We start from the raw sequence: 27,803 nt of genomic DNA, 5'->3' as shown, positions 1-27,803 counted from the left end.
TTTCGAGATCGTGTTATCTCTGTTAATCGAATAATTCGATGGGATTGTCGTCTCATTCTTTTATATTTCAACATTTTATTTTCTCAGTTGAGTGTTCATAAAGATTTTTAAACGGAATATCGATTTTATTAGAGTACGAAGGTTTGCTGAGAGTATTATTAGTAAACTGCGGATGTTTGTTTGCATTTATGCTAATTTTAAAGATGCAGAAATGTATATAATGAAGATAACATGTATGTAATGTACATAATATATAAAAATATTCTCGTTAGAATATCCAGTGAACGAAACTAATCTCTGCTTATATTTTATATCTCTAGTTCTGGATATTTCTAGTTCTCTCGCTAAAAATAGGAATTCGTATAAATATATAAATTGTTAGTGATGGAGCAAAGATTGAAAGTATTACGTAACACTTATTGACAATTTGGGATAACAGCAGTTTATTAGACATTGATATACAGTGGATAATAGGGTCAATTAGGTGGTATTTGTCGTACAACAAGATCACGACGTGCCAGCAATCATCGTTATAACGCCACGTATAATCCATATTCTTTCGCTCGTATTACCGCCAGGAGAGTTTTTCACACACGTTTACACATATACATATTTATATATAATTATCTTCTCACCTATTTGTATGTATATAAATGTATTTTCTTGTTTTCTTTCTTTTTCTCTTGTTTTTGCTTAATTACGTACAATGTATAAGGATAGCTGCTTTCACGAATCGCGAGGCATCTCTAAATCCCGATAATACTCATCGATCTTTCCTTCTTTCTCATTTGGAAGACGTCGGATTTTGTTGCTGTTCTCCTCGCTCCAACTTAGACTAATAATTAACGATAACGAGGTCACAGGGTTAATGAGATCACCCTGGGTCAGTTTGATAAATCACAAGGAAAGGAATTGACCAACGTTAATTATACTTGTGCCGATTTCGTCGGTTCTCTAGCCTCAAATGAAAGAAACGAAATTTATATGTTTCTCGTTAAACTTATAATTTTCTGTCGATTGCGTGCGCGTGCATGAAAGGTACATTAAAAAGTGCATTGGAAGGTGCATTAAAAAGTGCATCGGAAGGTGCATTAAAAGGTGCATTGGGAGGTGCATTAAAAAGTGCATTGGAAGGTGCATTAGTGCATAGTTTATGGGACGCTAAAGTTCTTCAAAGTTTGTAAAACTAAAGTACATATATATGTATATATAATAAGATATTAAATTGTATAGCGAATAACAATAAAATACAACAGCATAGAATATGCAGTAACAATGTGACACGTTTTAGTGTCATAAATAATTTTTTTCTAATAATTCTCAAATAATTCCCATATTGGTACAACGAGTGCTAAGGGAACTTATTCCGCGGCTTTTTATTTACAAATCTTCGATTCGTCAAGATATAAGAAGAAATGGGCACAAGAATAATGTACAAAACCGTCGTTAATTAACGGCACTGATATGGCAAAGGTATACTTCTTACGTTTAGATTCACAACAATGTGAAGTTTATAGATTCGCCAAATGTACGTGTAACATGTATGCAGATCAAAGAGTCGAGATTTTTCTCTACTTAGATAGTGTCACTGTATAATTCCTTTACCTGTAGAAATATAGTACCTTTGGCTAAACTTTTCAATATACGTGCATATGTCTGTGTGTATATATGATAATGTCTTTCTCTGTGTCCTCTTTAATTACGTTAGAATACGAGTGAATTCGTCGAAGTAAAATCAGCCATTCAGTCGGCAGTATCAACGACTGGTGATTAAAAAAATTTATAACGCTGATAAAATTATGGACAATTAACAACAACGGTTCGATAGAATGTCTCTTCTGCAGGTATCGGTAATCGTGGTCAGATAAACGTCATTCATTTGTTTCCTTTTTTTTCTTCAAAAATACATACCCTCTGCTGCCCTAGTATTGTCTAATGCATCATGATATTGTTTCGATTTTACATTACAATTCACGAATTCCATCTCACGTCAGTTTTAGATGAATATTATTAAAAGTTGACTCGAATCATGCGTAACAGGAATGTCGATAATGTTCTACGACTTAAACAATATCGCATGGGGCCCTTTATCTTAGCACGTTATTTTCCCGCCTCTGTATATGCTTTGTCTTCTATCCTGTCTTTTATTATTTTGTTCTCATTCGTTCTCGAGTTTCTTGTGAATGGAAAAAGATCTATCGACGGCTCGGTAAGTGTCGACGGGAAATGAAAACGTCGAATAAATTCGTAGATTTACAATAAATACATTTTAGGTCTCCCTTATTAATATACACCTAGATATTTTGTATTTACTTAAGTTTAAAGACATCTTCGTTCTTTTACTCAATGGCGAGTGAATCGAAAAATTTATATAGGGTCGTTCGGTTCTTAAGTGTTGCCATTTTTTATATTTTCATTGCCGAACAGATTGATATTTCTTTCGTCGTTTCATACGAGACAAAAATATCGAAATTTTGTAGTTAAAAAGACGCAACTCTCTTTTATGGTTTCTCTTTGTTGTATTAACAAAATGAATCAACGTGTGAGAAGTGATGAAGCTAACGATCGATAGTGTCCCCCTAAAAAGTTAGGTGAAAGACGGGAACGCGATTCGAAACTACGGAACTAATTTCTAATAAAAGATTTTTTTACCAAATACGTAATAAGATCAGTTTCCAACAGTGTATAAAGGTAATCGACGAACTAAATGACAACCGTTCGCACGAATACTTGAAAAAGCATGTACTTTCATGGGTTTGTGTTTTGTATTTTAAAATCTCAACGCTAAATATATATATTTATATTGTATATAATATACGCTTTGTTCTTTATATATATACTTATACTTTTTTTTTAGTTTCAAATACATTTATACCTTTTTTTCAAGTTTCCTATAATGTATATTAATAAATATTACTCTCCATTAGTGGTGAAACTTTTCAATAATAAATAATAACATACGTACATTTTGTATATAATAATAATGTATGCAGGCCTGCCCTCTTTATTTTATAGTTTTGCAAACGATCAATAAGTAACAAATTCCTTTAGTCTCTCAACAAAGTAACGCGCATCATTTCTAAGCGAACTAATATCATTTTTTATCTCTATATTACTCCGCAGTGTACCGATGCAAGTAAAAATATTTTGTACATCTATCTCGTTCTCTTCGAACGAATTTTTAATTAATTCAATGTTCTTCTGAGTTTCCTTTTCCGTTCGTGACTATTCTCGTAATATATTTATTTTATTTATTGCCTCCCTGTGAGGCATACGCAACGTTTATGATGTAATCAAAATCAATTTTCAACTATCTTCTTTCTAAATCCTGTAACTCTCAATAACGTTCTGATACGGAGCCAACTGTTGCAGCGCGTGTGTCATGTATTTTCACTAAGAAATAAAATATTAATTAAACGAACTCTCGGTCATTATAAGCGTGATTAACTATATTTTACTATTGTTTCAATCTATGATGAAAACGCGTCGTTGCTACTCCTTCGTTTCCCCTTTCTTTTCTAGTGAATAGGTATAGCGCCAAGGAGTGAAAACTAGTAACATTTACGGCCGGAAGCATCGCTAGAGCTTTGTAACTTGATTCTTCGTTTCGTGGATGTGCTGTATGCTTACACCTAAAGAACTTACATGCTATGAGTATCCTTCGATCTTCAGTAGCTGCCTTGTAATATGCTGAAGAAGCGTTCCTCGTGCTACGAACGATGATTCGGTGACCGACTCTCTTCTATCGTCAATTTCAAGCTCGAACATTTAAAGAATATTCAAACGAAACGATCGTCTATTATAATTTTAATTTTCATTTCCCAAAATGCAGATATTATATCAAAAATCCAAACCCAGGTTAAGCTCTAGAAGTCAAGTGAAATTGAATTTAATTACTTAAATTAAATTAAATTTCACTTGAATTCCAGAGCTTAACTTGAATTTGGCTTTTTGGGTTGAATAAACAGATATTTTTTGATGTGAACAAAAACATATCCTTTATTTAACTTTTAGAAAGAATTTTTTTAACTAAATCTAAGAGTTTTCATTAAAAGAAGAAATAAAATAAAACAACGAATACTTTCTTTTCGTTTACAAATGAAATGGAGAGAGCCGGTGCACACTGCTTAGGTTAGTAATCATGAATGCGAGTCTCGAATTTGGCCTCCGAATTTTGTACACGTAATGAAACGCGACGCGATTCTCCTGCTCGTTAAATGAATTTCTAATATCAGCTGGAATCACTTTCGATATAATGTCGCGATATAATCAACTGATCGCGGCAGCTGATTACGCAACTAATTAGAACGGGCGGGTTTCTTACAGATCACGGCCTAACCGGTCCATTTCATCTAGTAGGAAGTCGACGTCCGCTTCCGTTACTGCGGCACTCGAGATAATATTTCTGAAGAAATTGGGCCGTCGATCGTCCGGCTGGTAGCCGACCATCAGTGTTCCAGATTGCATCATTCGGCCTTTCAAAATGGGGCAAATCTGTGAACAGATATTTTTCTTCTGCTTTCTCGGTACATTGAGGACATGTAGAAATATTATTGTTATCGATAGAAATAATTCTAATGAAATATAGGATAATCAGAAAATTGTAAAGTTGAAATATTCAAAGCTAACAATTTAAGTTTGGAAATAGAGAATTAGAGATCTGAAACGTTAATTAGATTTTAACTAAACTATAATCAGAATGAAAAAATAATGCCCGTTATAATATTTAGTAAGTTGAGGAGAAATTACAATAAAATATACATAAAACTCTGCAATCTAATAATTCGAATACGTTAGAATAGAGTTAGAAAAATTTGTAAGTTCTCAAAAGATGGTTTTAGTCTCACATCTCCAAGGATCTTGATTCTCTCCTGAGTATGTGGCATGTTCCGGACGCGTATTGGAAGGTACCAGAAGCAGACGTTCACCATTTCAGGTTCCAGTATCAAATAATATTTATCAGGCATCTGTTTGATCCGCCTGACCATGTACTCTGAGAGTTCCATCAGCCGGTCCATGTGTTTCTCAAATCCTTCTGTACCCTGTATGTCAAACCGAATTTGCCCAACTTTATCATACAAATTAAATATCCTTCTAAACTGAATTATATTCTCTGATCATTCACTCCATCTACTCTCTGAAATTTATTTTACGAAGTACGTCAGGATTATCTCTTCTAAATTTTAATAATTTCCATCTACGTTCTCCAGTTTTGTTCGATTGCTACGTCCATTTACCTTGGCTCGCCATTGCAGCCATAGCTTGAAGATGTCGTTATGACGTCCGCATTGAATCACCTTATCACCGGTGTCGTACTTCACGTCGTACAGTTTGTCTGTCATGAACAAATACTCTGCGGACATTTGGTTGCAGCTAATCAGCAATCCCTGCAACATAAAGACATAAAGAACATCGCAAAAAGAGGAGAGAAAACATCGTCTCTCCTGTTGTTTACCAGTTCTCGTTTGTCTTTTTTTCAGTCCATTTTATAGAGCTTGCACAATGAGCGTTTCGAGGCGCGTTCGAGAAAGTTTCTAATTGACAGGCGCGACAAGAAACAAACGCGGAGAGACGGGTCCCGGTCGATATGAGAATTCAACTCATGCGCAGGAAGAGGGAAACTGAGGGATATTGAATTTACAAAATGGCGACTGGTACTCCGCCACCCTACCAGCCACCATTGTACACCCATCGTCCCGCGATTCTACGCCTTTCGCGTCTTAAAAGTTAATTGAAAGGTTGCCGTTAAACATCCGCCCCTCTTGATTCGCCGTTAATCTGACTTTATAGGATGAGAAGAGAATTGCAGTAAGAGAGACAATAAAGAATACAGGAAAATTAAAAATGACTGAAAATTCATTGGAAATTCATTGAGAATTGTTGATGAGTTCTATAAATTTAATAAATCATCAAAACTTAAAGAAATAGATATTTAGAACGTTGAATTTCTCTGACGATTGTTGCCACCTTTAAATCCACAGTTAGTCACAATTAAAATAGCATATAATTGCGGACTAATTACATAGACTATTTGTATTAACAGCATACATATGCAACAGGAGGAAATTATACACGTTTGATATGAGGAAATTCAATTTTTCCGAGAATAGGTGGCTAATACGCGAATCAGTAGAAACGGACTGCAGCTGGTCAGATGCACGGTTATTTCATACATAAAACTGTCTGTATTTGCATTATGTACATATAATAGCATAAAATTATAGACGGTCGACATTGAAAAGCTTCACCTTTTCAAGAATAAACGAATAACACGCGAGTAAGTAGAAACTGACTGTACTTGATCAAACACGCGTATATTTCATATATACATACTCCTCGTGGATTTTTCTCGTTTCTGTACTATAAAAGGGAAAACATAAAGCGATATAATGATCATTTAACCGTGTAACATATAGTGACATATAAGAGAAAATTAAAGATTGATATTTGTGTACATGATTATTACTGTTATACGTGGCAATCATTATCAATCATAATTCTATTCCGTAGAACTATGCTATCTGCAATTATCTTTTTATCCACTGTATGTCAAGTGGAAAAATTCATAACAGTTTCGATTACCATTCATATTGAAATAATTCGTGATCCTTATTTGCCTATTGCAAGTTGTAACAATTATTAAACCCGGGGTTGTTCAAACTGATTTTTCACGCTCGTGCAAGGATAACGATAAGGACGAAGAAGGAAAAGGTTCGGTAGAATCTCCCTCGAAACGTTCCACGGCAGCCGGCGCACGGAATTTTAATATCCGAAGGGGAAGTTCTGAGTTAGCAATAACCACGCAAGCGCGGGGAGGGAGGGATAAACCCCCGGGCAAACCGTCGCGGTACGGCCGGCAACATATGTTATCTCTTAGTTTAATTAAATTCCTGCAGTGCTGCGTTCCGACGCGTACGTCTAGCCCCACGGAATGCAACTACTGTTGTGTCATCACCCTTCCAGGAGACCGGAATTTTGCTCGGTCCACGACCTCGAGCTGTCGATTTGCTCAACATGATGTATATCCACGTGTATGAGACACATCGCGGAGATGGATCATGATATAATCCTACGTACAGTAAGACGAATAATAGAATGAGTTTCGTTGACTTACGTCCTCCTTGAAGTGAATCGTCGAACACTGAAGCAACGCTCCCATGAGTTTGTGCGGGTTCCAGGTTACGGAGTCGGCTCTGTAAATATTGACATATTATGAAGGATATCTGAATGGAAAATGTGGAGTTGAATGATATATATAGAAGATATTAGTTAAAGAATCTTGGGTATCTGAAAAGAGAAAGAAAATAATTCTTCATTTGAAAAAAGATATTGTGATAATGAGTATATGAATTGTTTGGAATATTGAGTAATTCTACAAATAGAAAAGTATAGAAGCGTGATGATATATCGTAAACGCTACTTTTTAAAATTTATCTCAAAAGTTATTGTACTATTATTATTTGCAAAAGTAAATCATTCTTTTCTTGAGAATTGAACAGTAATCATGTACCTACCGAAATTGAGAAATTTATAAAAAGTAGAATTGATCAGCTTGGTTTCTGAGAAATTCATATATAGAAACTAAAATCTATAGTAGATCTTCTCGAGAAATTGTGAAAGTATTTAATATGTTAAAAATAGAATTGTGATTTGGATTTTGGTTTAATAACAGGAGATAATGAATTGAAAAACGTGAGTGGAACAGATTTTATCTGTAATCTAACGAAAAGAGTGACGTAAATATGGCTGAGAAAGGCGAAGGAGCTCAGCTGGTCGTCAAACGGTTATCCACTCCCGAAGGGACCAATAGGGGATAAAATATGAGTTATTTTCCCTCCTGCTTCGTGGGGGTCCATCAATTCGAGAGAAGAGCTATTAATATAGCCACGGGATTGGATTTAACCCTCTGCTCCTAAGAGACACACCCTTGCGGTAAAAATTCCTAACCCTTCTTAATCCTTGCCACGGCGAAACGCGAGAACCTGTATACTACATGACACTAATTTGCGATGCACTCGAAACGTTCAACAAGTGTCACTCACCTTCCCATTAAAATAATCCACTGTCCTTTTAATATGCATCAGATAGGTTGTACATGATTTCTTAACGAGGTAATCTCTTAATCAGAGCTTTTCGTAATTAAAAAATTAGAAATTAATACGGTTAAATTTTTAATCCTTGTAATTTGGTCTCTACAAATTTAAATACGATGTCATTTATTTTTAAGGTAAATAAAACAGCACAACAACGGATTTATTGTATAAAAAGATTATTGCATTACAGAGTGCTGGAATTTGACAATAATCTAATGAAAATCTCTGTGAGTAATATAGAACTTTAATCAAATTTTAAATATTTTTAGCCTGTTGTAAAAGTAAATTAAAATATCATATGAAGATAAGTATGACATACATTAAAATTACGTTAATTAAATGTCAAACGATTTTTCGATATTCGATTATCGTTTTGTAGAATAGAAAGAACGTAGCCTTGATAGCACTAGATATTCTAAATGATAATCATCAATGTCATACTCATATTCCATAATAATAATTCGGGACGTGTAGTTTTTCGCTTATGCAATCAGCACCAGTTAACTCGGTTCAAGTAGAATCAGATGTACACGTGCAGACGAGCGCGGTACGGTCTGCTTCATGACAAACGTTATCGACACTTGGCAAGTGACACATATATCGCGAAACTGTCCCTACTGTCTGTTGACTGTGCTGTGGATGATGTGAGAGTACTCGAGACGGCCAGGGAAAGAGATTCGTGTCGACGACAGGCGTTTGCCATTAGTCACTCTTCTGCATCCTCTTCAACGTACGAGTTTATCGTACTGTTGTATCACCAACACTTTCGACAGCTTCTCCCATTCGACGTTTCGTATTCATAAAGTTTGCGATCCCACAGTGCATATATTTGCTTTGATATATCATTGCATAATTAATGTGTGATTTAATTAACCGAGAAATTATAATTTTATAGAGCATAGTTTCATTTTAGGGAATCGAAGGAAGGTTCCCCAGGTGTTTTGATTTTCCATTAGTTAAAAAGATATCGCTAAGAGTGTGCATAATGTCTGCACATAAAGCTCGAGTGATTAATGCGATTCGCAACTGGGGCTGGCGCGTGCAGCACCCCTCCGTTCACTCTTAAATTCGTCTTAGGTGCCAACCCCAAAAGCCGCGCAATATATATTACGAGGGTTGCTAATTATCCTCCCCCCCCAGAAAGTAGGCGAGGAAAGCAGCTACTTTTCAACTGGAACTGTCAAATTCATTATGCGTTGAGGAAGAAGGATTGATACGTCAACCTCAAAAACAGTTCTCTACGTTCATCGAAATACAAGAGGAACAAGATTCATCTAATGTTAATTCTTATATATTTTTTGTATTCATTCATATTCAAATGCCAAAGGGTAGTATGGCTTTCCCATCGCTTTATTACTTGTGCACGAATATGCCTAGTAACTAGACTGTGTGCGTTTATCCATTTATATTTTAAAACTCAGAAATACATAAAATGCACGCGATACGCAAAAATGTATGAAATATCTAAAGTATGTTACGAACAAACCTCTGCTTAGTTTCCGTCCCATTAGTTACATTCACAAAGATATGATTTTACGTAATAACTTTAATGCCTGCGTGCATATCAATTTAATTACTTTTAATTGCAAGAACAAATTTTGCGAGCTTAATTATTTGCTTTCTCTTTATATTGTTTCTTTTATCATTGTGTTAAGTTGACACTAAGGGATAAATTGACTTGGAAAAATTCATATTATGAACGAGGAACTACTTCCACCAAAATAAGAATAACTTGCAACGATCACCGGACGAGATCGCAATAATCGCGCTCCAGAGAATCGAGAATTCTCAGCACAATTCAGGGAAGTGTATATGAAAGAAAAATACACATGAAAGCAGCTGAGCTTAGCCGAGTATGCGACAAATCTGTTGAATCCAGCGAAAGAAGGACGTGAACTATCAGATTCACTTCCGCTTGCAAACCTTCCTCTCTTCCCCAGAATCTTTTATGCGTAATCATTTCTGACTTTGTCGCGACGGTGGAATCACGATTTCCCTTTTTCTCTATTTCTCTTTCTCTCTCTCCCCCCGTCTCTCTCTCTTTCTCTGTGTCGCTCCTTTTCAAGGGTCTGCACTGTACTGTTCGAGGGAGAACCAACGATAGTTGAGGAGGAGAAGAGAGGGGCGACAGAGAAGACAGACAACGAGAGAATGAGGGAAGATGTTCCCTTTGTACGAGTTTAATCCAGCATTGTCGAGGCACGGTCTTTTATTTCAGGCCCGCGGAAGGCACGGTACGATGCGGCGGCGCGTCGATATATAAAGAGGAGAGTTCTGTTCTGCAAATGCGCTCCAGGGAACTGATCCAGCTGTTGCTCGTCCTTCGGACTTTTCGTTTGCCATTTTAATCAAGACTTTCACAGGAAGGAAGTCCTGGGGTACAGTCTGTTCAAGCAGCAAAACAGCGATGAGAGTGGAGGATTTTATTCGCGTTTACTCTACATAACGTGTGTTTCGCTTTATTTAGCTTTGTTATATATCATCATCGTGGAATCGGCCAATATTTAATCTTATAAGTTCTGAATTGCGTATCATATTTCTTTTACTGCGATTTTCAGATTTGATTTGGTACTTGAAAAATATTTTCGATGTTTACATGCTATTACTGTATAATTTATGTATCACTAAGATATAAATACATATGGCGATATCGACAAGTGACAATTCGAAAATATAATTTTGATAATTCGTATGAATTTTGTTTTCGTCCCTTATCTCACTTATGTAAAACGTATAAAAATATTGCCGTAAAATATTGTAAAAATTAATCATGAAAGTAAACAGAATAATTTATATCAGCTTAAAGACAAAGAAAAAAAATTATCGCTTACGCACGATAAAATTTCATTTTTTGTGTAGCGATGTTTAATAAGCTTCAATCGAATTCGAAGAACATTTACTTCATAACAATTTTGATGCGAATTACTACAAAGTAACCTCAGATTATAAAGGATTTAAGCTTCGTGCCACAAAAATTTGTAACAAAAACACATTCTAGAATTAGAATAATAATTTACTTCTGCGTGAAAAGGATAGATATATAGTAACTATTATTCACAATAGAGAACTTCCTTCAGAATATGTGATATTAACATTATCTGTGTAGAGAAAAATTCCGAATAAATGCTACGATGCAGAAGAACAAGTGACGAAACTCGAAATTGCTCGAAACCGGCGGCTTTTTGCGTGAAAATGATTTTCCTGGCAGGCCTCGTGCCACTTTTTTTCGGGTCACGGACTGTCTGGCGTTGAATGAAGGGAGCAGATGCGGCCGGATGCAAATCGTGGATTAATCTCGCCAACCCCATCTGAGCTACCCCCGAATCGGTCTATCCCTGACCCCCAATTGCAGCGCGAGGGGTCGGACATCGCTCGCCTCTGTGAATCTATATGCGAAAGTTCGCATGTGTCGAGGACAGGAGTCACTCCTTTCTGTCGCCCCTCGATTCTACGGATTACGACACTGTACAGAAGTAGCTAGCAGGTATCTTCTTTCCGCGTCGATTAATTTATCTTAATTTTTAGCCAGAGAATCTTGTCATAGATTTTTTATACTTCATAAATTCCTTTAATTGTTTCGCGATTAATGATAGAATGCCAAGGTAAGTTTTAGAAAGATTTCTGGGAATAAAAATTGCCGGGTTTTAATGTATTTTTATGAACAACTTAACCCTGCAGCATTCCTTGAATTATTATTCATATTTCGATATTTCAATTTCATTATTAGCATAAAATTGAATTCTTTTTGAGAAATTGTTTAGTAGTAAGGAAACATAACTGAGTAAAAAAAGAGCCGAGGAACGCAGCAGGATTGAAAATGCAAAACTGTGCATAAATATATAAAATATTCAAAGTAAGATATTTGCTAATAATATATATTAGATGAAACAAAATTATTTAAATTTCATTTTTTAGCTATGCTCTCAAAAATATGCGAGATTGCATAAATATACGCAATGTGGAATAATTATAACATTTCTCATTGATATCAATTTACGAATGGGACTATTTTACTTTAAAAATCCTATTTAACCTACATTTTTCCAAATTTCAGGATACTATAGTTCGTATTATTGTAGCCTTGCAGTCATTATTAAAAGAAATTATGCTATTCCCGTGCAAAGTGATTTTTCTAAGGTTTAAGATGTCTTATTCTCATCCCGAATACATTGAAAAAGCTTTATCGATTTTATCTTCCATGCTCACGTGTGCGTATGCTTTCTTTCTGAGTGACTCCATCAAACTAAGCCTCAATAAACTACATATAAAGTACGTGGATTAAGCCGCCCCTCTATGGAACACGCGTGGAGGTGTTTCTGGTTGATCGAAAAGAGGCGAGTCAAGGAAGTTGGATCAATTTAAGGGTGAGATTACGTCACGTTTTTTTTTTTGTAAAAAAATAACACAAATAAAATATTTTGTTCTTTTCACTCACCGTTCGATTCCTGTCATTCGGGGATGTCTGTATTTCCTTGAAAGAAGCAGTCCACCACCCCAAGCCGCCTAAGAAGGGAATATTTCGTGAAGACTTTGTAAACGTTGACTCTTAAAGCCCAGATTTTCCGAATTTTCCCTCAATTTAACCCATCGAAACTGGCCGTCGACTACGTGACGCTTCTCACATCTATTATTTACGTTAAGACTCTTACGCGTTTGGCATTTATCGTTCGAACGCTAAACCGATTTGAATAAGCTGTCTGGCTAAGTGAAAATCTCTCTCGTCCCGTTCTAGCTTCGAAACACTTTCATCTTCGGTTTTGTTCATTACATCAGTCGAACAAATGTATTTTTTAATTTTACACGCGCGATACAACGGAAACGATCGATCGTTCTTACAACTGAACCGAGTACAACGACTTTAATATCCTGCCTATTCTTGAGCCACTTTCTCTCATCGATAAAATTATTGTTGGTGATTATTATAAAAAATACACATAATGATATAATTTGTATAAAATATTCACAGTATAATGATCGTTATATTTAAGAGATAAAACTAATTTCATCGAATAGATCCGACTTCTTTGATTGCGTTCATAAACATATCAAATTGTACAAATATTTAATTATTATAATTATTGGTAGAATTAATTGATTTCACTCACGTCGATGTGTAGCCAGAGCTTGTGTCTCTGGCAAATATCAGCGATTTCTGGAATAGGATCGAATGCTCCGATGACGGTCGTTCCTGCGGTAGCGTTCACGAAGAAGGGGATATGTCCTCTAGCCTTGCGTTCCAGAATCAATTCTTCCAACTTCGATGGGATCATGCGTCCTCGATCATCGCTGGGAACCATCACACAGTTGTCCGTTCCCAGTCCGCAGACAGAGGCGCATGATTTCACCGAATAATGGCACTGTGCGACAAATTAAGCACACCTTAAATTTTTATTTCTGTCTAGGTTATATGGCGGTTATAATTTTACTATGAAATCATAAATAAAATTTCTCTAAAAGCAATTCTCTTATACGATTATTATAAATCAAAGGGTTCTCTAAAAGTGAATTCATTGCAAAGGATTTCTTTCTAAGCTAACAAATCTGTGGAAATTCTATCTTGGAAGATTTTAACTTCCACTGTTGGTTAAAAAAAAATTGATAAATAGAAAAATTCATACATCTTGAGGAAGGTGAGTCGCGGTTAAGATTTTTCTATAGAATTGTGAATTAAAGAATTCTTAAAGAAGAAAGCAAGATATATTCTAACAATCAAAGATACAGAAATTGAAAAAAATATGAATATATATCGATTTATACAAGAATAAAGTTTGATTTATCACGGAGCTGATAGAAAATGTTATAAATAGAATCAGGCGTACCTGGTCAGACGTAAACATAACTAGCTGTCCCCCGATAGCAGCGAGGCCTCGTTCCTTGTAAGCGGGGAACATTTTGTGTCTGGCAGCGAGAAAAGCATAAAGATTGCTGATGGAACCTCCTGGTGCAAGGATGGAATCACCACCGTTCCAACCAATCAGCTCTCTCATTTTCTGAAGCACCACGTGCTCCATCAAAATGAACACCGGCGCAATTTCGTAGGTGAACATGTTCGTGTTGGCTGTCGCTGTCAGCCATTCACCAGCCATCGAGACGATATCAAGACCGCAGGATAATTGATTGAAGAAATGAGGATGACCTGAAAAAAATCGCAAAAGAAAAATGAAATTATTACATTAGTTCACATTTTTTAACATTGGAAGTATAGACCTATGTCACTATATTCTGTACAGTTAAATGTACCATACACAGATGATTGTAATTAGAGTTGTGTAATGAAAAGAAATAGGTATGCGTATATATTAATAGGTATATAATATATAACTTTAAGTAAAGTATAGTTTGAATATTTTATTATATATTTTAGATCATTTCGTGCAGTTCTGCATCTTTACATTTTCTATAAATGCATGAACATCCGTAATATGTTATCTATTCTTTGATCTTAATAAAAATCAATATTAACTTTGCCAAAGAATTTGCGTTTTTAGTAATTGCAAACATAAAAAATCGTTTGACGGATATAGTAGTTGCAGTGTTAACGATCGAACAATGGTATTGGAATCCTTGAAACAAATGCCTGTGTTAAATTCACGAAACAATCCTTCCGCCACGGAAGGAGGCATTCAAATTAATCGTTTCGACCATGAATCAGGGTGACGTTCTAATTCCTTTGAAATCGTGATTGTTTGAAGACGGCGTCCAATGGCGGGGTAATTAATAACACCGACGTGGCACGTGGCCAAAAATTATATTGCCAACGTTCGTGACGCCAAACAGCGAGGTCAGACGTTAAAGACACGCGAATAGAAAGCGAGAAGAGAGAGAGAGAGAAAGAGAGAGAGCTTTAAGCTACTGGCTGAGTACGTTGTCATCCGCTCTGCTGAACATCGCGCTAGGATCAGGGTTAATGCTTCTGTTCGATGGGAGTCTGCCTTCTGATGCGACTGGGGGAACAAGTGCTCGGGTTCTACTGTTTCTTGTACGGGAGGTACCCTGCTGTATCAAGTTAGACTTTTATATTTCGTCTTCTTTAGTAATCAATAATTTTATTTCGTATCCGTCTGTTAATTTTATTTATATTTATTTAAAAAATAAATGATTTTAACAAATATAAATTCTAAGATATTACACTTTAAGATATTACTTGTAAGATATTGCAAGATTAATATATAGATAATGTAGAAGTATAATAATGCTTATACAAAATTACGTTTACGCTAAATCGGGGAATTCTGTAGCTCAACCATATTGTGATTACTGGATTCCATTCTTCAAATGTTAAGGCTGCTTTCATACTTAGAACACATGTGGAAATATTTCGATATAAACGACAATTTGCTTAAATTCAAGATGAACAGAGAAAACACTAGAATTCCGTAGAATACGTAGAATACGAATAAGTAGATACAGAACGTTTGTGATTAGACATGGAGTAAACAGGTATATGAGTCACCAGCTTTTGTTATGCAATAAATTGATGTCTTGCATTAATGCTCTTTACACTATAAGAAGCACTTTAAACGAATTCAGAATTATTAAGCTATCCACAAGAAATAATTGAGAAAGAAAATAATTTAGGAATAATAAGTAAATAATACTTTATTATAATATTATAATATTATAATATAATATATTAATATATTATAATATAATATTTTCAGGGTTGAAAAAAGACTTTTACGTTCATCACCTTGTTAAACACATTATCTTCTGTTAATTTCGATTCTTAAATATTTCCTATCTTTTTACTATTTGTTTCATTCTTGTAAAAATAAATTATGCATTTACATGCGTAAGTATTACTATTCAACGAACCTAAATGAGTTTGACTTATCCTTATCAACTCCTAATTTTGTAATTATAAAACAGATTACGGAGTAAACAATAAATTAGAAGATTTTTATTTATTTATATAAAGTAAATCCTTTTTTAGTCATGGATATCATTTTTCCGCAAAATTTATGTTTCCGTGATGCAGGATTTTCTTCCACCCTTGAAACCTATATCCTATCATTCTCTAAAATAAGGTAGATCCCTTGATCCCGAGAATTGATGGATTCACTCCATTGAATATCCGGCTACGAAAAGACTTTCTCCCTCGAATGTACGATAACCTTCACAACCTTTGATAACCAACGAGCATAGTCGGAAGGTTTTCCGGGTGAAACCTCCAGAGTCGCGTTATGTTTTTCCGAAAATTCTGCTCCCTCGATATTAAGACTAAAGACACGAATGAGTATTTCGAGGGTGGCGCCTGGACATTTTAATCTCACGGTATTACGTAGTGATTGACGTATGACGCCAGTCTATCGGGGGCTAAGTGCTCCCCTTGGCACATCTGTAACTGTAACTTCAGTATTTTTCTAGCGCGAAGTCGAGATCATGATTTCCCTTACAAATTTTCGCAATCTTCAAGAATATTTTATGAAAGTTTTGGAATAACAATTCATGAAATTAGTGAATAATGAATTTCTGTAATTTTAACAAAAGAATACGATTTCTAACTTTTCTACCTTTGTTCCCTTAATTTGAGTTATTCCATCTTTCGATATTTTAACCCAGTTAAAGAAATAAAACCAAATTCTTGAAACTCTATCGAATAATTACGATTTCTAGTCATTCGACCGTTTTTTACTTATCTCGAATTATTTCTCCTTCAGAATATCCAAAAAAGAACCTCAAAGAATTTTGGATGAAAAAAATCAGCAATGATCGAAATATCCACAAGCTCTTATCGCAATTTTTCTCCCTATATGGCAAACTAAATTTAGTAGATCCACCAGTGAAACATCGAAATCTCCGGAATCACGAGCGTATATCTCGACATAAGAGTCTCCACCCCAAAAATGCGATATCGGGCAGCGGTATCTAAGCCGTTTGTCGCAGTGTTATTCGCAATTATCTTGGTCCGTGGATCGTGGCACGCGTCCGGTTCTGGGGTGTGCAACAAGACTTCTCCCTTTCTCTGTCTCTCCCCTGATTTTTCCAAGAGCATCGAGCTCCAGCGGTTCAGCCAAGGGTGGTGGAGGGTCGATGGTCCGAGGAACCCGCATTTTGCGCGTCACACGCGTCGCTGCGCGACTAGATTGTTTGCAGAGGCTCTCAAACTGACGTATGATACAGGAAAAACAAACTATTTCGACCAACTGGCGAGACAGGTTGATGTAAATTACGCGAATCGCCAGTGTAACTATTCTGTGGCAAGCTTGCGTTATCTTCTGGGACAAATTGAGAAAGTTTTAACTATTACATCAGTGCAATTGCTTGTAGATTCAGAATTCAGAGCAGAAGTGGGGGATGATTAAGTGAAACTAGCTAAACTTTCTATTGGCAAGAGAGGAATGTTGTAAAAGCGAAGTTAGACGTATTAGATTGCGTTTCTTAAGAGAGTGTTACAGATCATTAATATAAAATCCATGTAATCAATAATATATGAATTATTTTGCTTCGTTATTCTTTGTAAGTGGATTAGGTAAATTTATCTCACAACCATTTCAAAACTTTCATCGATTTATCAGAAAATTCCGATATTTTTTTAGTACACTCATAATATTAGTTTTCTCACCATTGTTGTTATTAATTGATGTAATTATAGTCAACCTTTATCTAATACGATATTATTCACTGTAGTTGAAATAAGTACCGTTTCTATAATATTCGTCAAAATATAACATTGAAAGATTTTAATATTTTGGTGTAATATTTTAAACGTTCCAGAAATGAATGCAACGACGATTAAACATTCATGATGGGTAGTGAGCGTTTTGTTTGCGTAGTTTATAGGAAGATACGAAAAACAAACGCACGAGAGTGCAACGCGCGGATCGAGATAAACCAGGCAGGTTGACGTATTATGTAAATTTAAGGGTATGTTAATTTTGCTGTGAGCTGCAGGGATTTTCGAGCCGTATCCCCTTAGACTCATTTTCATTGCCACGAAGTAATAGCAAAATAGACGCTGCCTCCTTAAAACTAATGGACGGTGATTTTCTTTTTGTTGCGATCCTTTACACTCTCGCGTAAATCGAATTTCTATATCAATTTTGTGTTACAAGCATTATAGTTTATTTATAACGAAATATTGAAAAAGGTAGTAAAATGAAGAAGAATATACTGTCATCTTTTCATAGCAATCTGTTAGCATTTCCTTTTCCTTTTATTTTGTTAAAACATATTTATAACAGGTTTGCGTTACTTGCTTTCTCACGATTTCTAGGTTTCTCATATTAATTTCATTGTACTCCTAATTTGTTCTTTGTTAAACATTGTTTTATTCGTAAAAAAGATATTTAAAAAAGTAGTAAAACAAAGAATATTACAAAATAAATTTTTCATGTTTTCTACTTATTTTGTTAAAGAATGTTTGTCACAGATTTATACTGATTAATTTCTCGTAATTTGTGGAGTTGATATAGAAGGACATAAATAGACTGGTATTTGTACGTCCGATACGATAGATTCTGCGATTTGTTCCTTTCACTAGGTTGCTCTTACGAGCAATTACAACGTCGGAGGGTATCACTTTCCGACTAATTTGCTCTCTTTTCCCGCGTGGAAAAGAAAAACGGAACAAATTTTAACGTGGAGAACCTGCTCGATGCAGACCTCGGTAATATATTACAGGGCTTAGGATTTGTATGAAGAGAAGTGTGTAACCCTGGCTAAACGTTAATACCGTGCAATCAATCATATCACTAGAAAGAAAACCATTTCGAATGTGGTCTTGAGCTCAGACTTATGTAACGGCACAAGAAAACGTCTTATGCGAATAGCATTATTCACCTTTCGATGGAGAAACTCCATAATTTCATTTCTTTTACGTAACTTTTACATAACTCTTAACTCTACAATTTCATTTATCTTCATGCACTACATATTTGACTAATTTTAAATATATAATCTTTATGAATTAAATATTCAACAGATGTTAAAAATAATCAAAGCCCAAATCTTTTAAGAACCATAATTTACACAGATAATAGGAACTCTAAAATTTAAGTCAATTTCAATGATCAATCAAATGAAATTAAACAGAAAAGGAGTATCGTTTATGAGAATTTCCATTTTTCTTTGGAGGCATGATATTTGAACAGTTATGATTTTGGGTGCAGGAATTCCATTCTTCTCGCCTTCTACCGAATGGATGACGTAACAACTTCTGCGTTCCATGACGAAACGATTTCTACATTCCACGGCCGGCTATCGATGCCAATTTAAATTCCAATGGGTGTAGGCGATGCTTTCGTGCCGAAAGTTCACGAAGGGTTCAAACTATGAGCGATCCCGTAGCTACCCCCGCTTGCTCGCCCCTATTTACTATTTCCCTCGACCCCAGCGAGGGAAAATCGTGTAGAAATGGCTCTTAATTACACCGATCCTATTGAATTCACCACCCTGCGCAGTGGTGCCACGTGCGCTAACGCTACAACCGTGTTTTTCGATGGGCACAGTTTGTATTGTTCTTCCCTCTGCCTCCTTTTTTTTTGGTTATCCGTACTCGAATTCCAATGGGTTTTTGCAGAAAAAACCATCGTAATTTCGATCCACGCTGAGGGAAATTGGGACGAGAGTTCTCGATTGAAAATTGGCAACCTTTTTGTCTGTTAATCCTTTCGCAGCCTCATAAAATGACGAAGAATTCAGGATGAATGATTCGGAAAATAATCATTCTTTTGTCTTCAAAATGTTCTATATTCCTGATATCAGATATAAAGAATATATATTTTCAATTTTCTATAGGAAATAAACGTTGATAACTGCAGTTAAGATGTGAAATTCAAATAAATAATTTATAGAACGTTATTCGATCTTAAATAAATTTTATATGTTTGTCCTCTTCAGGCTACGCTGGTAAAGCGTAACTTTATCTTAAAAATATAATTGATAGGTTTATAATTCTGACGAAAATTATTTCTCCATCATTTTGTAATTATACCGAGTTTCACATTACGATATTGAAATATTGTTGTTGTATGTAGATTGTGTTTTCTGGGTCGAAACAACTAGAGCGCCTATTTTATATATCGACGAAGAGCTTTACAAAGGAAACATACAGGGTTTCTTTCCAGTGTCAGACCTTCGGAATTCTCAGTCTTCGTGATTGTATCGACAATATGTCGTTGTTGATAAATACGAATCAATCACGAACGTCGATGCACCAGCTCAATCAATCAAGATCTTCGTACGTATCTCGATATTAATCGATATTAATTTCCACCTATCTTGAGATACACGATAGTGGAAATTGCAAACTCAGCGATAATTTACATAAATTTGACTGATTTTACATAAATCTTTTTCTATGTATATAATATTTCATTTTTTAAATACATATTCAGCATCATATTAATTCTTAATATGAAGTTTTACTTGAAACTAGTCGATTATTATAATATTAAAATTTATATTAAGTCTACGAAAATTCGTTCATAAACAATTTCCCTCCCTAAAACACTGTCTCCCTCTTAACAACCCTCAATATCTTTATTTTTTTTATGGTGTCATATTTCAAAAGACTATCATCGACATTCTTATCATCCAACACCCCAAAAAGGCTTTTTCAACGTATCTACAATCAACCGATTCGATTGCAGAAGGGTGGATATTTCCTTTTTTTTTTTTTTTTTTTACGGTTTCGATGACAGGCAGATCGCTACGAAGAGGGAATCTTTCGTGGAATATAATCTAATAAGGACTTTTTGTCGGCACGTATACATCGTGCACGCGTCCCTCTATACACAGGGGGTGGCTCGTCATTCACTCTGTCCACGATCCTTTCTATCGCCGTTCGCTACCAGACAAGCCTGATTTCTGGCCTAAGTTCGGTTTGCCCTCTTCCATTGTGCATTAGCATCTATTCAAGCTGGTAATCGAATCCTGCCGAGATAGCGAACTTTCGCGGGGGATTTGCGGTTGACTTTTGGCATTTCCTCCACCGAGAGACTCTATAGACTCGCCAAGCTACGACTAAATTAATACCTCAGTGTAAACTTCTACGACCGCACTAGTTGTTTTACGGAGTTGAAAATTCTCGATAAGAATCTTGAAATTAAAATTAGAGACCAATATTCGATATTTTGATAGATAAAATTTTCAAGCTATTAACAACTCAATGTAAAATTCTACGATCGCGTTAGTTGTAAATGTAGGAGGTAAACAATTTTCAATGAGAATTTTAGTATCGAAATTTAATATAAAAATTAAATATTTTGATTTGTCCAATAAATTGGAGCGATTTTTAATATTGTAGGAATAATAGAATTAATATCCAACATTGATTATTTATTATCGTACAAATTTTTCATTTAATTTTTCCTTTACAATTAAAAGAAATGGCAACTTTATACAACTCGAAACTGTATCACTGCTTCTCAGAGAAAAATAACCAAGATAGTGCAGGGTGATAATACGGTTTTTTTATTTCAGTTAGCAGCAGCCCCTCGCTCATTTATCACGTACATAAGGGCAACGTGTATATTTCGGGGGTTGTAGCCGACGGAAATGCAGGAAGTGTCTCTAGCCACCTTATCTCCGACCCCGAGAGCGCGTATGCTAAATTGAATATGAAATTACGTGGCTTATCGCCCTCCCGAATGTAAGCAAATGTGATAGCACAGTGTTAAGCGATTCTCTACTAGTCATCATCTCCAATTTTCCTTCAGTTTTTCCTTTAGATAATTTTTATCCAGTTATTTAACAAGCAAAGAAAAATCGTTTAACAATCTTCATTTTGATTCAATTCAGAATTTTTACTTTTAATTAATAATCAACGATTAAAACATTAAAAAAGTTATTTTTGTTGTTTCTAAGTAATAATCACGAGTTTGAATAGTCAACTTGTTGTACAGATTAACGTTAACTTACCAGTTTTAACTTGATACTTTAAGGTGGTGGAACAATCAATGAGAAGTTGCTGAAGAGTCAAACCAGAGTCGGGAATTTCGAGATCCAGGAGACGCATCATTTCGGAAGGATGATGGAAATCGAGTACCTTCGCAGTTCTGTCATTCGTTGATTTGATGAAATCCAGTAAAATATCCACTACCTTCATCAGGAATTCCTTGGTTGCTGGATAACCTTCGGCATTTTGCGGCAGGATATCTGAGAGCAATAAAATTGAATATTGTAATAATAGATGTCTAACTATTCTTTGGATTTCTATATTCTTGTCTAGACAGAGACTCTGTAACATATTGTTCCCTTAATATTGCAAATATTGAACTAACGAAATACATTCTACCTTTCACTGAATTTTATTCAGTGATAATTCTTTATTTAAATAACTAACTTCACAATCTCAGAGATATATATTTTCTCTCTGAATCTTATAATTCCAATAGCGTTATAAGTGTAACTCGTAATAAATTCTGAATATTCTTGAAAATATCATAAATCTAACATTTACATTCAGAATTGTATCATTTGAATGTTCCTATAAACACGAATCATCAAATTCTTATTCTTAATTGTATAATTTCGAAGATGTTGAGATACCAAAAAGTTGGTAAATCATACAAGCTACGACACTGATCGAAGTAATTTGAATTTAATGAACCGTAGTGGTGGCTAATTGCCTACTGGCAACTCTCTAATTGTTATAATCAAGTGAAATCTCTTCTACGACAGCGACACCAATCGATTTCATTACCGTTTTATCGAGCGTCCGTCTTTTCGTCGGCGCTCCGTCGCACAGTGAGCCCGATCGCGATTTTAACGGACCAAAAATCGAACGCTATATGTGCAAGTCCAATCAGTACCTTTACTCGTTCCAAAATTCATAGATTTAAAGAAAAAGTTCAACGTTTCTTTAACGGCTCGTTATTATAATTCTAAATACAGGTTTTTCTTTTTTAGTAGGATTTTATATTTTTATCATTAAATTCTAGACGTTATATTTTCAAATATGTGATGAAACTTTGGGATTAGCTCAATTCCTACCCGTGTCAGACATTTTTCTTCCTTAAATCTCATCTTGTTATTAAATAATCACAATTTTTAATATTACTACCAAACGAGTGAGAACGAATCGAACTAAGTGTAATTTGTACTACATACTGTATATTTGCAAAGTTTGGGTGCACAGAGAATGTTGGAGCATGTAATTGTTACGAGGATTTTGATATTAATAATAACGTTATGATATTTTTCATCCCCTGTTTTACTGGGAGTACCTATAAGGACGAATTATTTAATAAAGCATACCTTCTTGATTACAATTCATGTTCTCTCGAAAAAATCCTTAAGTCGTAAGACAAGTTTAAAAAATGTAAGAACAGCACGGATGTTAAACGAATACTGCCCTACGTGCGAGAGATTAAGAAAATTATAGTTTGATTGTTTATATCTGTGCTCTCTTGACTCTGTTATCCACTTATTTGTTAATTTATCTGGCATACTACACAGACTCGAAACAGACGTTTATCTCTTACGCAGAGTACAATTTGTTGTCGGACCTTTGACCCGCTAGAATCGCGATCGGGCCCACTATGCGCTGTTTCAACCTACCGCCGGCTCTCCTTCGCAGAAAACGTCAATTATTAGAATGATTTCACCTCATCAAACAATTGAAAGTATAGACCTATATTGACACACTCTCACTTGTTTGGTGGGATGACACCATCTCACATCGTCATCATTTCTTCATCTTCTTCTTCTTTTTCTTCTTCGTCTTCCTCTACGTGTCATACCAGTGACGAGTAACTTGTTTTGCTATTCAGGAACATTCATGCAATAGTCATTTATCGTACTACACGAAAATGCATATAATACAATCATGAGTACAGATACACTGAAAATATTTGTCTTCCAAAAATTTATGACGTTGAATTTAAAGGAAGATGGGTAAATTAAGAGATAAAATTTTATTGCGACTGGAATTTAAAATGTAAATTTTACCTTGAGTAATTTGATTATTTTATGGCTCTGGTTTGACGCAGATAACAAAAACTATTTACAGTAGGACATTTCAATGTGCTCGTGGTAAATCCTTGGTAGATTGAACTGTCTTTTAGTCCCTGGGTAACCATAAAATATCCTGTGGAATAAACCACCCTTCGTTTCCCATTGCATTAAGAAGATCCCATGGATAAACAGACCAGAAATTCGCTAGTATTTATGTTTTAAAGTCACTGTTTCTCTGTTATCTGAATAGAATGAAGGAATACTGAACTTCTTAATAGAAAAATCTTGCTTAAAAAGATGATTATTTCAACTCAAATTCAATATGATTTCTATTCCAACTTAATTAATACGAGTATATCGATTCTTAAGACATTTAAATTTGAAAAAATTGTCGTTAAAAAGTTACGTTAGTTAGATTTTACGACAAAGATGTATTCAGAAAGAGTAGTATAATGCTTTTCTAAAGGAGCAAGTGTATTTTTCAATAATCACGAGAACGATGAATGAGAATCGAATGGGAAAAGGAGGGAGCGTGGAACCTTATGGTGAATCGTTCTGAGCCCATGGTTAGACAAGAGAAATCCCTGGCTTCCAGAGGCTCTGCTTCGGCTAATCCAGCTCTATCAATCTAACGTCTGAAAAGACCGTCAAAGTCTCCTTTTTTCGAGTTTTACAGCGCTTCCGATAGAACTACTCATCAGACTCGAATGTTATTCGATCGATAGTGAAAACAATGTACACAGAGGAATAAAATTAGTAATTACCGTTAAATCGTGCAAGAGACGGAAGCATCGAATACATGCTGTTTCGATTGGCTGAATTACAGATCCTAGTTTGATCTACGCGGAACTCGTACGTCGTTTGGCACCAGATGCACGGATCCCTCTATTCGTGGCTTTAATCAAAGCGCCTTCTAGGGGTTGTTACACGCGGCAATTAGTTCTGGCGATTTATAAGCAGGATTACGGGGTTAATTTATAGTAACGAGTCGGAAGAAACACGAGGCTACTTGAGTTCCCGATAAAACTTTTCGAGGCAATCAAAATTATAACAAAATTTCTGCAATAAAAAGATCATCTATAATTAACTTCTATCAAAATTTTAGAAAGTTTGACGAATTGAAAATCGATTCATGAGATTACAGTTACGTTTCTACAATAAATCTCTACTGTTATCTGGTATCAAAATCCTAAAATATGTCAACTAAAATCGACTCATTTTTTCACTAGAAAAATATTAACCGATCTTTTTTATTCTTTTTTAGCTTGGAAGCTGCTCTTATCGGTATCTAGCACTTGGCAAAGTGTAAACAGATTCCCTACAACAAACCCTTCCGCCCTTTCTGTGGCGTGTAATCTGTCCTCAGCCACTCGTCGTCTATGAGCCTCTTCAAGCCAATTCTAAATCCTCTATTATTATGCACCCTTCCGAACCTCGCGAAATCAGGGCAATATTGTGACTCCCGGATTTCATTCTCGAAAAGCCAAGGCTGCCTCCACAGTCGGAACACACGAGAAGATGTTCCGAAACGACTTTACAAACAATAATTTGCTTGGATTCGCAGTGACGCATGAAGACAGTAGTAGAATATCGGTCAGTAGATACGGAACGTATCTGGTCAGACATTGAGTAAATTGGATGCGCGAGACACTAGCTTCTGTCGTGCAACAAACTGACTTTTGTTATCTCTTTTTCAGCTATACGCTACGATATTGGCGTGCATTATTGTAGTTTAACATAAATAATTAAGAGAAAGTTTGAAAAGATACAGTATATATGTAGGAAAAGCTGAGGTTACCGTTACATTAAAAGGAACACTTGTAGCTCATTCTATTAATTTCACATAAAATTTCTGAAGAACAAGGCATGCTGTGATATTAAAAGAGTTCTGAGAAAAGATTTTAATAAAACTTACCTGAATATTTCAAGTTACAGTGCTCCCTAGAGAGCGAGTACGTGTTTTCGGAACTCATTAGTCTGGTCGGTGAGTGTGTCCGGGCGAAATTCTGAAATTTACAATAAATATCTGTACTTATTGAACTACATGAATATATATTTCGTAACATTCACCATAAAAACTACTGACATTCTGTAGAATAATCTCATCGAACGAAGTATGAATCTAACGAAATCTATTGAAAGAAATTGGTAGTTGTAAAAGCTCATAGAAGATACGGATGCATCCGTTCTCAGGCAACGATTACAAAAATTACCATCTTTCTTAAGGAAATACTACTAAAAGTAACCAAAGAAACAATGTAAATGAACAGCTACCGTAACGATAAACAATTATAAAATGACGAGAACTAGAGACAGACACGATGAATGACGTGAAACGAGATGAGAATGCCTTACATATAAGTATTCCTTGATCGCTGTGATTTTAGTGCCGATCATTTGCACATTGTCCATGTCTCTGCTTGTGTCCCTCGCCTCAGTCCCTACAACAATCAACAACAATGTCCGCTTCAGTGTCGAACTTTTCGAATAACACACTTTCGCGCTTTTTCGTATCTTTTTTATTATCCATAGCGAGAGCCTGACAGAAATTGCGCAACTGCGAAGCGAGAATTATTAAAAATACGCCGAAAGAACACGGCAGGCGGAGCGACCAAAGAAACATGGACAGAGAGCATTGTCTGTTCTTTTTCGTTCTGATTTCTCTTTTTCTTTTCGTTTTGCATTTATTTGTCAGTGAACTTTCAACTTCAAATTCTTTGAAATCGTATCGTTGCTCTCTGAACCGATCGACTGGTCCTTGGAGCGTAAGGAATGTAAGCGATAGATCATCCTCCAGAAATTAGAAACTACGGATCACTCTACTGAAAGAGAGTAATTCAAACGTGGCAAGAAACGTGCTGATTACGTAAGGAGGAAGATAATGCAAGCTAATAGAGAATCGTGCAGCTTTCATTCAGATTTCCCGTATGTATGGTATTTGGTGATTTATGTCGGGGAAAAAATATAGCGGTATCCAGAGATGTAGAATTTTTATGTAGAATACAATTTTAACCATATGTAGCATATTGTGATAAAATAGATAGAGTTAATAATATTAGAAGTACGTACGATGTATGTCCCTGTACGTGTAGATAATAAAATACAAAGTATTCTAGAATGTACAAAGTTTCTAGAACCAGGTATGGATTAAAGTCTTTTATAAAATAAGATAATATTATATTATTCGAATTATTCGTCAGATTTTGAATAAATCCATCCACGGGATACCTCACAATGACTTTGAGAAGAACGAACGGAGCGAGAATGAGTTATGCGTGAAAGCGACATGTAATTCGAAACAAGAACCGAGAGGGCTTCAAAAAAACATTACCAAATTCTACAACAATCCCAGAAACATAATCCTTCCATTACTCCAATGGAAACCACCCTTGAAGAAATACAGTTCTATTTTCAAAACCCTCTCGAGTATCTTTAAACGACTAAAACTGGAGAAAGCGAAGATGATCAAGAAGAGAAACGGTTGCAACGAAACTCGTATTACCAAGAAAGTACTCACCGATTCCTTGCTGTCTCCTCGTGGGATAGTTGGAGTACGAATACTTCGATCTCGCTCGCGTTCGCAAGGGGATGAAGCTGTTGTAAACGGTAGAGAAGGACTGGAGGATGGATCGACGATAGACTGGTGAAGCGACGACGGGCTTCGGGGTGGTTTCCAAGGGACTGCTTCCAGCCGAAAACGCCTGGACGACTCTCGAGCCTCGGCCTGACTCGGCCTGCCTCGAGTCTGCCTGACCCAGTTTCTCTCTCTCGTGCAACCCACGCAACTACCCCCAGCTGGCGGGGGTTGTT

The 27,803-nt window shown here is 35.7% G+C and overlaps 1 protein-coding gene and 1 long non-coding RNA gene across 3 annotated transcripts; one reads left to right on the top strand and one right to left on the bottom strand.

Annotated features, from left to right (window-relative positions):
• Nucleotides 1-22: 22 nt before the first annotated feature.
• Nucleotides 23-1,142, top strand: LOC126922643 (uncharacterized). Its single transcript, XR_007712873.1, has 2 exons — nt 23-1,062; nt 1,111-1,142. It is a non-coding gene; the product is annotated as an uncharacterized LOC126922643 (long non-coding RNA).
• Nucleotides 427-27,803, bottom strand: LOC126922557 (glutamate decarboxylase). 2 transcript variants are annotated; one of them, XM_050735252.1, is made up of 11 exons: nt 27,511-27,704; nt 26,349-26,434; nt 25,909-25,999; nt 21,957-22,193; nt 13,913-14,229; nt 13,199-13,450; nt 12,529-12,596; nt 7,115-7,193; nt 5,238-5,387; nt 4,848-5,042; nt 427-4,494 (listed from the first exon to the last, which is right to left on the bottom strand). In XM_050735252.1, the coding sequence occupies exons 2-11, from the start codon at nt 26,403-26,405 to the stop codon at nt 4,321-4,323; spliced, it is 1,620 nt and encodes a 539-aa protein (XP_050591209.1). In that variant the 5' UTR covers nt 26,406-26,434; nt 27,511-27,704; the 3' UTR covers nt 427-4,320. The 2 variants fall into 2 exon arrangements, with proteins under 2 accessions (XP_050591209.1, XP_050591210.1); XM_050735253.1 differs by lacking the exon at nt 26,349-26,434 and having other exon boundaries at nt 27,511-27,803.

This window comes from Bombus affinis, chromosome 12 (genome assembly GCF_024516045.1).
Source record: "Bombus affinis isolate iyBomAffi1 chromosome 12, iyBomAffi1.2, whole genome shotgun sequence".
In the NCBI taxonomy this organism is placed as follows: domain Eukaryota; kingdom Metazoa; phylum Arthropoda; class Insecta; order Hymenoptera; family Apidae; genus Bombus; species Bombus affinis.
The sequence above is the reverse complement of the archived record's forward strand: the minus strand, read 5'-3'. Positions and strand labels throughout refer to the sequence as shown.

What these genes read in the sequence shown, in the direction of transcription:
- LOC126922557 (XM_050735252.1), bottom strand. Translation starts at nt 26,405, where the DNA reads ATGGACAATGTGCAAATGATCGGCACTAAAATCACAGCGATCAAGGAA. An exon ending in AAAGTATCAAGTTAAAACTG is followed by an intron (nt 14,230 to 21,956) that starts GTAAGTTAACGT and finishes GATTTTTTTCAG; the next exon opens with GTCATCCTCATTTCTTCAAT. An exon ending in GAATCAAGATCCTTGGAGAT is followed by an intron (nt 4,495 to 4,847) that starts GTGAGACTAAAA and finishes ATCTGTTCACAG; the next exon opens with ATTTGCCCCATTTTGAAAGG.